This window comes from Orycteropus afer, unplaced genomic scaffold (assembly GCF_000298275.1).
Source record: "Orycteropus afer afer isolate SDZICR_OR568_19922 unplaced genomic scaffold, OryAfe1.0 scaffold00046, whole genome shotgun sequence".
Lineage (NCBI taxonomy): Eukaryota > Metazoa > Chordata > Mammalia > Tubulidentata > Orycteropodidae > Orycteropus > Orycteropus afer.
This window is the reverse complement of record NW_006921633.1, coordinates 12633393-12647257: the sequence shown is the minus strand read 5'-3', so window position 1 is coordinate 12647257 and position 13865 is coordinate 12633393. Positions and strand designations below refer to the sequence as shown.

At 34.8% G+C, this 13865-nt stretch overlaps 1 protein-coding gene across 1 annotated transcript in view; it reads left to right on the top strand.

Moving 5' to 3' along the window:
- Positions 1 to 13865, top strand: part of USP34 (ubiquitin specific peptidase 34) — a 312910-nt gene that overhangs the window by 46597 nt on the left and 252448 nt on the right. Inside the window, exons 3-5 of the mRNA XM_042780562.1 lie at positions 7911 to 8331; positions 12227 to 12277; positions 12428 to 12577. Coding sequence (XP_042636496.1) covers positions 7911 to 8331; positions 12227 to 12277; positions 12428 to 12577 — 622 coding nt within the window. The remainder of the gene's footprint in view (positions 1 to 7910; positions 8332 to 12226; positions 12278 to 12427; positions 12578 to 13865) is intronic.

Below are 13865 nucleotides of genomic sequence, written 5' to 3'. Positions count from 1 at the left end.
TTGATCTTCTATTCTTGATTTCTAATTTGATAGCATTATGATCTGAGAAGATGCTTTGCATTATTTCATTGTTACTAAATTTATGAAGGCTTGCTTTATGGTCTAACATATGGTTTGCCATGGAAAATGTTACATGTTCACTGGAAAAGAATGTATATTGTGCTGTTGTTGGGTAAAGCGCTTTGTAGGTGTCTATAAGGTCCTCTTGATGGATTGTATTGTTTAGCTCTTGTGTGTCTTTGTTGAGTTTTTTTCCAGTTGTTCTGTCTTTCATTGAAAGTGGTATATTAAAGTCTCCCACTATGACTGTGGAGTCAACTCTTTGCATTTTCAACTCTTTTAAGGTATGATTTATGTATTCTGGGCCTGTTTCATTGAGTCCATAGGTATTTTATTATGGCTCTATGTTCTTGTTCAAGTGATCCTTTAATTATTATATAGTATCCTTCCTTGTGTGGTTTTTGTCTTAAAGTCAATTTGATCAGAAATTAATATTGCCATTCCTGCTCTTTTTTGATTGCCATTTGCTAGATATTATTTTCCAACCTTTGACTTTTAGTTTATTTTTGTGTTTGTCTCTGAGGTGTGTCTCTTGTAGCCCTCATATTAATGGGTATTGTTTTCTTACCCAGTCTGCAACTCCTTCTCTTAAATGGTGCATTTAATCCTAGCATTCAGTGTAATTATCAATAAGTATGAATTGTTTCTTGTCATTTTGTTATGTGTTTTTTCATGGTGTCACTGGTTTCTTTGTTTCATATTATTTTCTGTGCTGAGCTCATTATGTTTATGAATCGTGTTATCATTTCCTTGGTTGCTGTTGCTTTAGTATTTGCTGAGTATTTGTGCCTGTCCTCTTTTTTTATTGTGATGTGCAGGCTTATCATTTTTCCTTGAGGTTACCCTGTGCTGTATAATTTTCTCTCTGAGTTTACAACAGTCTATTCTGTCTTGCTACTCTCCTGACTTCCCCACCATTTAGAAGTTCTGTTACTCTACAGTATTTTCCCTTTTTTTTGTTTGTAGTTGTACTCTTTTGTCCATTGTTGTCTCTGGTTCCGGGTTTACAATCTTATAAGCTTATTTTACTTTGGATATATCCATAGCTGTGGTTGCTGGGTTATATCATCTTGTATATTAATGGTTGATTGTTGTTTGCTATTTTTGGTTCTCTGTTCAAAGGACTCTGTTTAGTATCTCTTGTAAGGTTGGACTGGTTTTAACTAATTCCCTTAGTTTCTGCTTATTTGGAAATCTCTTAATTTCACCATCATATTTGAGGTACAGTTTTGCCGGGTATGTAATTCTTGGTTGAAAATTTTTCTCTTTCAGGGTTTTATATATACCATCCCATTGCCTTATCACTTTCTTGGTTTCTGCTGAAAAGGCAGACCTTTTTCTTTACTGGTTGTCCTTTGTATGTAATTTTTTGTTTTTCCCATGCTGACTTCGGAATTTTGTTTTTTATGAGTTTGATGATGATATGTCTTGGTGATTTTTTTGGGGGGGTCCTTTTTGGGGTGTGTTGGATTTCCTGAATGGATATATTCTCATCTTTCATCACATTAGGGAAGTTCTCTTGCAACAAATCTTTGACAATTTTCTCTGGTTTTATTTTTCTTTTCTAGTTCTGGAATTCCAGTGACACATAGGTTATTCCTGTTAATGGTATCCCACATGAACCTGAAGGTTTCTTCATTTTGTTTTAATCATTTTCCTAATTGATCCCTTTCCAAGAAGTATTCATGTATTTGTCTTCAGTCTCATTAATTCTGTTTCTCTTTGCATCAATTCTGTTCCTTTGGCCTTTCAATGTGTTATCTATTTCTGATAATTTAATATTAATCTTCTGGATTTCCACCTGTAGATTTATAATCATTTCTAATTTTTCATTTATTTTGTCATTTTGTTTTTGTATTTTCTTCCAAAATTCTTTTAGGATTTTGTCTGTGTTTTCCTTGGTCTATCTCTCAATCCTTTGAAGATACCTAAACATAATTCTTTTGAATTCCTTATCATATAATTTCAGTTGCTTCTTCCTCAGGGATGTGTTATGGGCCTATATCCTGCTGCCTTGTTTCTACCACTTTATCTTGCTTCTTTGTGTGGGCTTTGATGGTCTCTTGTTCTCTTGTCTCCAAGACATCATGGAGTTGTTGTATTTAGATATCTATTAACTCTTTGTGAAGAGCAGCCAATCGTGATTCCGGCTGTTTTTGGTGGTTGTTTATTGTTGGCCCGTTGGTGGAGAAGGAAGTGGTGTCTCTCACTTAGTAAGTTAAGCTGCAGAAAGTGTGGGTGTAGTTGTGTTATATGGGGACTGTTGCTTTCTTCCACTCATACGAAAATAACAATTGAATAACCAGTCAGAAAGGGAAAAGCAAATGGACAGAACACACACCATGTAATTTCACAGGAACGGTAACCAAAAAAAAGAATAAAGGAGAGGAAAAAAGCCTGGAATGTCTTGGGAGAGTCTAATAAGAGAAAAAAGGTAGATAATAATAATAATAATAATAATGGAACAATTCAATAAGAAATACAGGGAATGGGGTTAACCATGAGAAACAAAAAAATAATTGCAACTAGAAACAGAAGAATGAAAAAAAGCTGTGAACTATAACCTGGGAGGGGAAGAATAAAGAATAATAGTAAGAAGGACAAAAGTAATGATAAGAATAGTAGTTGTAAAACAGATAAAAACAAACAAACTAAAAAGTGTTGTTGTTGTTGTTATGTGCCGTCGAGTCGGCCGACTCATAGCGACCCCTCCTTGGGTTTCCGAGGCAGTATCACTACGGAAGTAGGATTGCCCAACCTTCCTTCCGAGGAGTGGCTGGTGGGTTTGAACTGCCAGCCTTCTGGTTAGCAGTCAAGTGCTTTAGCCACTATGCTACCAGAGCTCCTAACTAAAAAATAGGGGGGGAAAACATTTGGGTGGGGCAGGGCACCTAATCTCCATCCAATCACACAGACTGGGATGGAATTCCTTCCTTTCCAGAAGGTGGGTGGAAGTGAGGTATGGTTGCATGTCCATTCACCAAGAGGGTGTGGGGTATAAGAGTCATAAGGGTATTGTTGCACCTTTCCCATTGTCCAGGTCTGGAATGTCCTTGGCGTTCCTGGCAAGTGGAGCCTGTTCTTAAGTCCCTGGAATCTGGGAGAACAGTGTCACTTTAAATATCCAAAATGGTCAAGCCACTTGTAAACATTAAAAATGCCTGGCCCTCTGGACAGACACAAGTCCACACCTCAGCCCACCTTCCTCTTTGCTGTTTCCCCTTTTATTTTCCAGTCATCAGAGCAGTCCTCCATGCAGCCCCTGGCTAGCCTGTCTGATTTTTAGGTTAATTTTCTTTCCTGCCACCACTTGGCAATATCCAAGATGCCTGTGCTGTGAAAATGACGGTCAGACTGCAGCTCCATATGTCTCCTTTTTTGGTGTTTTCATGCAAGTTCTTCTGCTGATTGCAGTTTAGTGTACTTCTGTATCCTTCCCTTCAAGGTTTGGGTTCAGTATTATCTTCTTTATCTGTGTTAATTGGTTCCCCTTTTCTTTGTTGAAGAGGGTCTGTGCAGTCTTTCTGCCTATTCCACCATCTTACTGGAACTCCCAGGTTGGTATGGTTTTAACAAATTCTCTTAATTTCTGGTTATCTGGAAATGTCCTAATTTTGCTGTCATGTTTGAGGGACAATTTTGCTGTGTATAGAATTCTTGTTTGACGGTTTTTTTCTTTCAGGTTTTTACATGTGTCATCCCATTGCTTTCTTGCCTGCATGGTTTCTGCCAGGAAATCAGAGCTTAGTCTTATTGGTTGACCTTTCTTAGGTAACATTACTGTTTTTCACGTGCTGATTTGCGGATTCTTTCTTTATTTTTGGCTTTGGTGTGTTTGATTATGATAGCCTTAGTAATTTTCTTTTGGCGTCTGTCCTGTTTGGTCTTCGTTGAACTTGAATGGATAGCTTCTCGTCTTTCATCATATTAGGGATGTTCTCTTCCAACAAATCTTTGATAGTTTTCTCTGTCTTTTCCTGGTCTGGAATTCTGATGACAAGTAAGTTAATTCCTGTTGATGTTGTTGCACGTGCATCTTATGCTTTCTCAATTTTATTTTGTTCTTTATTCTGACTCATCCCTTAACAAAATAGTATTGAGGGTTTTGTATTCTGTGTCCCTAATTCTGTCTTCCATTGATTCGATTCTACATCTTTGCCCATTCAATGTGTTACCTATTTCTGAAATGTCATTATTAATCTTTTGGATTTCTATTTGTAGTTTTTGTTCTTGTTGTCATTACGTGCTGTCGAGTCATTTCCAGCTCATCACAACCTTAAGTACAATAGAATGAAACATTGCCCAGTCCTTTGCCAGCCTCCTGATCCCTACTATACCTGAGCCCATTGCTTCAGCCAACATGTCAGTCTATCTTGTTAAGGGCCTTTCCTTCTTTTGTTGACCCTCCACTTTATCAAGCATGACATCCTTCTCCAGATAATGGTCCTTTCTGACAATGTGACTAAAGTAGGTGAAATGAAGTCTGGCCATTCTGGCTTACAAGGAGCATTCTGGCTGTTCTTCTTCCAGGACAGATTTGTTCATTCTTATAGCAGTCGACTGTAGTTTAAGCATTCTTTGCCAGCATCACAACTCAAAAGTATCAACTCTTCTTCAGTCTTCCTTATTTATTTTCCAGTCTCACATGCATATGAAGCGATTGAAAATACCGTGCCTTGTGTTAGACGCATGTTAGTCCTCAAGAAGAAATCTTTGCTCTTCAACATTTGAAAGAGGTATTTTGCAGCAGATTTGCCCAGTGCAGTATATCTTTTGACGACTTGACTGCTGCTTCCATTAGTGTTGATTGTAGAACCTAGTAACATGAAGTCTTAGACAACTTCAGTCTTTTCTCCATTTATCATCATGGTGCTTATTAGTCCAGTTTTGAGGATTTTTTTTTTTTCTTTATGTTGAGTTGTAATCCATATTACAGACTGTAGTTGTTGTACCAGTTCTAAATTATTGGGGATTCTTGTTTGGTCAGTCCTTTTATTTTCCTAAATTTTTCTAGTGTTTTGTCTGTGTTTTCCTTTATTTTATCAGTTTCCTTTGATCTGTCTCTCATTCCATTGAAGGTAACTAAATATAATTCTTTTGAAACCTTTATCAGGCAGTTCAGTGCCACTTTTACCTGAGAGTGGTTTCTGGGTCTCTGTCCTGGTCCCTTGTTTGTGCTACTTTATCTTGCTTTATTGTGTGAACTGGGATTTTTCAGTTATTTTCAGCACATCATTACTTCGTTGTATTTATATTTCTGCTATATTTGTTAGTTTGCCAGCACTTAGGCAGACATCAACTGTCTATGGTGAGTGTTGAAGAGGATGAGAGTATGTGCATAGATTTCTATTAGCAGTTCATGAAGAACAGTTGAGGGTGAGTTGGGATGGTATTGGCTGCTGTCTGTAGTTAATCAGGTGGTGCAGCAGCAAGTGGTGGTCCTCACCAGTGGATGATGCTGAAGGAGGTGCTGCTGTGTTTGTATCATGTGGGCATGGTTGCTGCCACCTGGTTAAACAATAATAATAATGAAAAGAAACCCAAAGCACATAAATATAACTATCGCACACACACAAGACAATAAATGAAAAATAAAAAACCATTTAAAAAGATTAAAAAAAAAAGGACCAAGAGAAAAGAAACCTCACAATATCTTTCTACTTGTCAGCGTCCAGTGTGGTTGTTGGTGCTATCCTCGGCAAACGGAGTCTGTTGTTAGGTTGCTGCCTGGATTGGAATGTTGCTCACAATTATTCAAAGTGCCTGTGCACTCTGGACAGTTAACAGTCCACAGCTTTGTTAATCTGTTTCCTCGCTGTTTTCCTTTCTAGTCATCAGCCTCCAGTGCAGTTGCCCATATAGTCCTTGGCAGTAGAGAAGATTCTCAGCTTGCTTCTTGGATCACAGTGTCACTTACAAATATTCAAAATGTCCATGTCATCAGCACTGCCAGCAGTCTGCAGCTTCATCTGTCTTCTTATTTTCTGTTTTCATTTAGATTCTTCTGATAGTTTGTATTTAATTCTGTTCTTTATATTTCCCTTCAGATTTCAGGATTCCAGAATTACTTTCTGTGTTCATTTAAATTGGTTTCTTGTTTCTTTGTTGTAGAGGCTGTGTAGCTGGTCTACCTGTCCCACCATCTTAATTGAAGTCTCAGTGGTGAATATTTTAAGTAAAGTTTACTCAGTTTGTGGCTCAGGGTCATTTTCCTGGAAATTGAGACTTCATTTTTTATTAAAAGAAAGATAGTCAAATATATGAACCTTTAGTTTGAAGTTGGTTGTCCCCAAATCCCAAAGTGTTCACCAGAAAACTTGAGCATTGTGATTATTTTTCTTCTTGTAGAAATCATGATGTTACAGTTTTAAAGCTGGAAAAGTCTTTAGAAGTAAAAACCCTTTCATCACTGTGAAAAGAGGTCTGATGTATTATTTATGTATTTCTGTGTAACAAGTTAATTCTCAAGTTATTGCCTTAATACAACAGAGTAAACATTTATCATCCCTAAAGTTTCTGTGGGACAAGAATTTGGTAATGATTTAGCTTGTTTGTTCTGGTTTGAGTCTCATAGGATTGTAGTCTAGGTAGACCTTGTTAACAGTCTTATGAAGCTTATCTGAATCTGGAGCGTCTGCTTCCACGTTCGCTTATTTACATGCTTGGCAAATTTGTGCAGGTTGTTGGTGGGAGGCCTCAATTTTTTATCATGTGGGTTACTGGAGTATCACATGTGATAGCTGGCTTTCCCTCGAGCAGTGATCCAAGAGAGGGCAAGGCAGCAGTGTCACTGTCTTTTATGACCTAGTCTTGATGTCACACACTCTCATTTCTGCCACATTCTGTTCATTTGAAATGAATCAGTAAGTTTGGTCCATATTCAAGAGGAGGAGAATTGGTTTTTACATTCTAAAGGAACGTGAAGTATTTGTGACCGTTCAAAGAACTTGTGGCCATACTTCAAATCTGCCACACTGGAGAGATGAAATTAGTTCTTCATGGGCATACACAGAGTTAGTAATATATTTGGATTACAATATAGATGTTTTGTTTGAATAATATTAACTAGGTGAAAATTATAAGTAATATATTTAACTGTCATCCATCATTAAATACAAATATTAGAGTGTGGGGTACTAATAATATTGTATGTATATGTCATTTTGTTATTGATTCACAATACCTATTGATTATCCACAATATGCCAAACAGTAAGCATTGTATTACTCACAGAACATGTAACCAAACTAGATTGGTATGTGATACTTACTAAATATTATTGTTTTTACTTATTTTTTACTGGGGCTGATGTGTGTGTGTGTGTGTGGTGTCTCTTAACACTTTGGATTTACTTGATAAGTTAGGCATGTGCCTCTCATATAGCCTTCAAGCAAACTATTATTTAAAAATACAGCTTTTTTATTAGTTTATAGCAAAACCTCTGATGTTAAATAGCCAGTTAGCTACTGAGTCGTAATAATAGCCAGTTTCCTAATGTTTACTAAACAAAAACTGAATACTATGTACTTGGAGAAGCAAAGATACATGCCACAATTTTTGTTCTAAAACATTATATAGGACAGATAAGTATATACATAGTACTGAGCCTGTTGCTATAGACCTGGATATGGTGGCTTTACACCACCTTGAATACCAGTTGTTGATAGGATGCTGTGTTTGTAAGTTTTTATGGTGTTGCCCCAGCTGGAAAGAGGAAATAAAAACAAATCTAGAAGAAAAAAGCATTTTAGCATTTGGTTATTTATTTTTCATAATACTTAGAAAAATCTAATTCTTGCCTCTTGGGAAGCAATCATTTATTGCATTTTTTTTCCCCCTCTCTCTTATAGGCAATGTCTATGCTGCTTCAAGGAATATAAGCATTTGGAAATTTTTAACCAAGTAGTTTGTGCACTTATTAACTTAGTGATCGCTCAAGTTCAAGTGCTCCGGGACCAGCTTTGTAAACATTGTACTACTATTAACATAGATTCCACGTGGCAAGATGAGAGTAATCAAGCAGAAGATCCACTGAATATAGAAAGAGAATGTAATGAAGGAAGTGTAGAAAGACAAAAATCAATAGAAAAAAAATCAAACCCTACAAGAATTTGTAATCTGACTGAAGAGGAATCTTCAAAGAGTTCAGATCTTTTTAGTTTATGGAGTACAGAAGAGAAGGAAAAACTCTTACTATGTGTGGCAAAAATTTTTCAAATTCAGTTTCCCTTATATACTGCTTACAAGCATAATACCCATCCTACTATAGAGGTATGTAAAATTAAAAAATGTAAAATAGGTATTGTGACTTTTAAGGAATATAAGTAATAGTTAACTTGGCATCTATTTCTCACATGAGAATAAATTTGAAGACAGAAAATTTTTAAAAATCACAACTGTTATGATTATTTGAATTTTCTGTAACACGTTTCTATAGCAGTTTGTGTTCAACATTTGCTCGGCATAGTCCTTTCAAGGAAAAATTTGTAAACTGAAAGAGGCACACAGAATTTTTAATCTTGTTCTTAGAAATAAGATAACAGAATTTAGAAATCCCTTTGTGAAGAAAATATCGTAGCACAATATCTCAAATTAGTAGTTTTAGAAGGAGACCTGGTGGTGTAACAGTTAAGTACTGAACTGCTAACCAAAAAATTCAAACCTGCCCAACAGCTCTGTGGGAGAAAGACTTGGTGATCTGCTTCCATAATGATTAAAACAAAAAACTCTTCTCTGTTGAGTTGATTCTTAACTTATAGTGACTGTACAGGACAGAGTGTAACTGCCTTATAGGGTTTCCAAGGCTGCTATCTTTACGGAAACAGACTGCCACATCTTTCTCCCATGGAATGGCTGGTGAGTTCAAACCATTGACTTTTTGGTTAGCAGCTGATTGTTTAACCAGTGCATCACCAGCTCTCCTTTTAAAATTACTAATCAAACTCTGGTGGGTTTTGAACCACTGACCTTCTCGTTAGCAGCCAAATGCTTTATCCACTACACCACCAGAGCTTTTTAATAAAGATTACAGATAAGAATACCCCATGGGGTGGTTTTACTCTTTCGCATTCAATCATTATAAATTGGCTCTGACTTGATGACACACAACAACAGCAGTGCAAAAAAAATGTAGAAAGGAGAATTACTGTACTAATGTTTAAGTGTACATATGATAAGTTAGATTAAATAAATGTTATACTTTTTATTTTATGAATTTCTAAACTAGTTTCCTCTTGCCAGCTTCCCATTGACTTTTTCCCCATCTTTTTATTAAGATGTAATTCACATATCATAAGCCCATCCTTTTAAAGATATACTTAGTAGTTTTAAGTATCTTCCCAGAGTTTATCACCATTGACCTATGTTAAGCAGAAAATTTATTCTCTGTCCATTGGCCTTTAATTCTTCGTAGTTCAATTATGGAATGTTTGCTTAATTAGATATAAACAAACAAAAAGCCAAACAAACTGCAGTCGAGTTGGATCCAACTCATAGCGACCCCTCCTTGGGTTTCTGAGGCAGTCTAAGGCACTTGACTGCTAACCAGAAGGCTGCCGGTTCAAACCCACCAGCCAATCCTCGGAAGGAAGGTTGGGCAGTCTACTTCTGTAGTGATATTGTTGTTGTTATTTGCCCTTGAGTTGGACCTGACTCATAGCGACCCCTCCTTGGGTTTCTGAGGCGGTATCATTACAGAAGTAGATTGCCAAACCTTGCTTCTGAGGAGTGTCTGGTGAATTTGAACCGCCAGCCTTCTTTTAGCAGTCAGAAATGCCTTAGGCATTACTTCATTAATCTTATTTATTTCTTTATTTCTTTTAAAATAATAGGCAAATTCTTTTGCTTGCTTAGAAAAATAGTATGGCATCATTTCATATTTAGTAAATAGGAAGATTTGAAAAAAAAACAACAGACTTTAAAAATCCTTGATAGGTTTTTAAGGCCTTTTCAGGAATCATCTAAAATTGGAACTTTTCAGAGAAAAATGGTAATGATTCAGCTTTTAGTTAGACTTTTCTCCTGTTCTCAATGGGGATCTATATTAACTCTTTAAATACCATTTAAAGTAAAATTATACATTTTAGAATAGCATCATGTGCCTGGAGTAGACAGTTCTGAGTAGGCAAAATAGATGGTACCATTCTATGAGTAGTATGTCAGATCAGGGTAGAATTCATTAGTTTTTCTAGCTGTTTCCATGTAGGGACTAGAAATCATAACTATAATAGTCCAGTATGATTTACCTGGTCCTTGGATCTATATCTAACTATACCAAAAACCAAACAACCAAAGGCACTGCCATTGAGTTGGATCCAACTCCTAGTGACCCCTTCTTGGGTTTCAGGGGCAGTATCACCACGGAAATAGATTGCTCAACCTTCCTTCCGAGGAGTGGTTGGTGGATTTCAACTGCCAGCCTTCTGTTTAGCAGTCATATGCCGTAGGCACTACGCTACCAGAGCTCCCAACAATACCAAGGAGGTTCTTTAATTCAGAACTTTTTGAAGACCTGGTGGTGCAGTGGTTAAGTACTTGGGCTACTAACCAAAAGGTTGGCAATTCAAACCCATCCACTGCTCTGCTTGAGAAAGATGTGGCAGTCTTCTTCCATAAGGATTTACAGCCTTGGAAGTCCTACTCTTACAAGGTCCACTGGATGCCAGTGGGTTTGGTATTTTTTAATATGATAAAAAGATTTGTTGAGACTAACTTGAAGCTTTAATGCTGGCCCTGGTAGTAGAAGCTTGGGAACAGATTTAAGAACTTTAGTATACTTACTTTGACAAGTGTTTTGGCTTCTGTAAGGACATTATTTGTTTTTGGAATTGTTGAAAAGCTCTGTGTGATTGTTCTCAGTCACTCGTCTTCAAACTTAATTTCAGGAGTGGAGCTTAGTGTATAAAACAGGCAGCAGCAGTGAATGAACTGATTCCTTTTCCTGCTAACTTATTTCAGATGAAACTATCTAGCTTTCTGATTATAGAGTCAACATTTTCAATGTGATAATTAAAAAATAAAAAACAAGTAAAATACACTCTTTAATAAGCTTTGAACTTCCCTTTTTCTTCATCTTTTTCCTGAAGAAAACCATTTTCACAAAATTAGTTCAATATTTCCAGATACTTAAAAAAATTACTAAAATTAGATTATGTTCATGTGTTTTTGAAAAGTTACTACAAGGTACTATCTTTCCATGTCTGTACATAGGGATCAACCTTATTTCCTTTACACTTAACTATTTTTTTAAAATACATTTTATTGCGATATAATTTATGTACAGTCTTTACACTTTTTAAGTGTAACTTACATATCATAAAAATGACTGGTTGAAAGAGTATAGTTTAATGAGTTTTAGTAAATTTACAGAATTCTAATTTTAGAACATTTCCATCATCGCCAAACTATTTCTCATGCCCATTTTACCTTATTATTTTAATGGATGCATAACATTCTGGATGATTATCACCACCACTTCTGTTGATGGATATTTAAGTTGCTTCTAATTTTGGGTGTTTTAAATAATTGCAGTAAGCATGATTATAAGTTTGTTTTCCATCACTTCTCTGATTAGTTCCTTAGGGTAAATACCCAGAAAGATGAATTCCTAGGTCAGAGGGAATGTGCATTTTAAATGCTGATAGATATTGCCAAATTGCCCTTAGAGAAAGGTCATACCAGTATATACTCTCACCAACGATGAAATAATGTACTTTCAGGTAGTTTATATCTTATTTTTGAAAACTTTTGTTTTCAAATTCAACATTGTTTGTGGAACTCTTGAATGTATCTCTAGGGAATTCTAGAACACAGTTTCAAAAACACTTAACTAAGTTACAGTGCATTTTATTCAAAAACTACCATGATTCTTTAAGCAGAAGTTAAATGGTTTGAGAAGTTAAAATAATGTATAGTATATATAATAGATTTCTGTGGAGAAGTTTTGAACTATACTTTAGAGGTGAACCCGAAAAGCTTCATTCAATTAGGAATACCACTGTTCTTTCTAAGAAACAGTTTCAGAATTATCTTTTGACTTTTTATAAAATTAAAAATTTAAAAAATTTTTTTTATAAAATTTCCAAAAATCATACATGTTTTTTTAGATTGTCATTTAGTAATTACAATCTAATACTTACTTTTTAAATTTTTTTCCTTTTTAAATTAGGATATATCAACGCAAGAAAGCAACATATTAGGGGCATTCTGTGATATGAATGTAAGTGTTCTAAATTTTTTCATTTGAAGGTTTATGGAATATAATTTAGAATATAATTTGTTATTGTGTTTATTATTATGTCTGATGTGTATTTTTCTCTTATTTATAATAAAGTGAAAATTATTCCTGATATTTTCTTTGTTTTCACAGGATGTAGAAGTACCATTGCATTTGCTTCGTTATGTATGTTTGTTTTGTGGGAAAAATGGCCTTTCTCTCATGAAGGATTGTTTTGAGTATGGAACTCCTGAAACTTTGCCATTTCTTATAGCACATGCATTCATTACAGTTGTATCTAATGTAAGTATTGTTTAGAAATGTTTTAATCTTATGAAGAAAGCCTATCATTTGAATACCATGCATTTTATGTTCTAAAAAATGGAGATTTTGATTACATGGTTTGCATGTAAAATAAAATATTTTTTCTGGATTGTGTTTTGGAAAACTTGAGTATGGAAACTTTTTTAAAGTTTTTTTTTTTTAATACTAGAATTTGAATAAAATTACTGAATTTCTTTTTAGTTAAAATAGGTAAATTTAGATTTAAATCTTTTGTCTTAAATTTCAGACAGGTAAATATGCATAAATCTTTTTCATTATATTTAACTTATCTAGGATTTTCGCCTGGAAAAATACTGGTTTCTTAAGGTTTTAACAGTTGTTAGATAGGTAATTAGGTACTACTGTAGTAGTTAGGTACTACTACAGTGTGCCTGACTTCCTCCTATATTACAAGTAAAGAACTAACATTTCTTTTTGCCTTGTAAAGAAAATAATTTTTTGGTATGTTAACATTTCATTGACTGTGAAGTACAATAAATATGGAGCCTTTAATAACCTCTTTTCTGGTCATTGTTTAAAAAATTGGTTTAGCAAGACTTAGTCTAACATTTTACTAAAGCTTGAATTCTTGTATAATGAAATTCATTTAAATAATAATGAATATAGATTAATTAAAATTGTATACTAAAATAAATTGTAGGAAAACCAGGTAGATAAGGTAGCCCTTATCTATCTTACCCTAAAATGATTTATAACTTGAGTTTTTTTTCTTTTTCTATATGGAAAAGATTGCCCTAAAATTGACAATTATTTTCATTGTTTAGGAATTTTCTTTCCTATGTGGAAGCCTGTGTAAACTGAGAAATCCCAAATAGGAACTCTACCCTTATTGATGCAGAAGCAGCATTGCTAAATCAGTTGTCTGTTTCTCAAGAAAAGAAATAGATTTACAGAGATAACCTGAGTTTTTACAGTTGTAGTTGGAGAATGCTGTGCTCTAGGTCAATTGTATGTGGTTAGGAAATTCTAGTATATATAGGCCCTGAATATTACTAATAAAGAAAAATTTAGACTTAAAATCTTTCTACTCTTCTGTCTTTTTATGATCATGAATTGCTGGTTGTTGTCAGTATGCCTAGCTTTCTTTATCTTGTAATTCATCAGTGACATTGAGGCCATTAAATCAAAGTTAAATTTAAAATTAGTTACTGTGTTTAAATTAATAACACAGTTGTTTAGCACTATAATCTATGCTTAATGTTTTTCTTGGGAGAATAACATAGTTTTAAACGAAAGGTTTTATAAA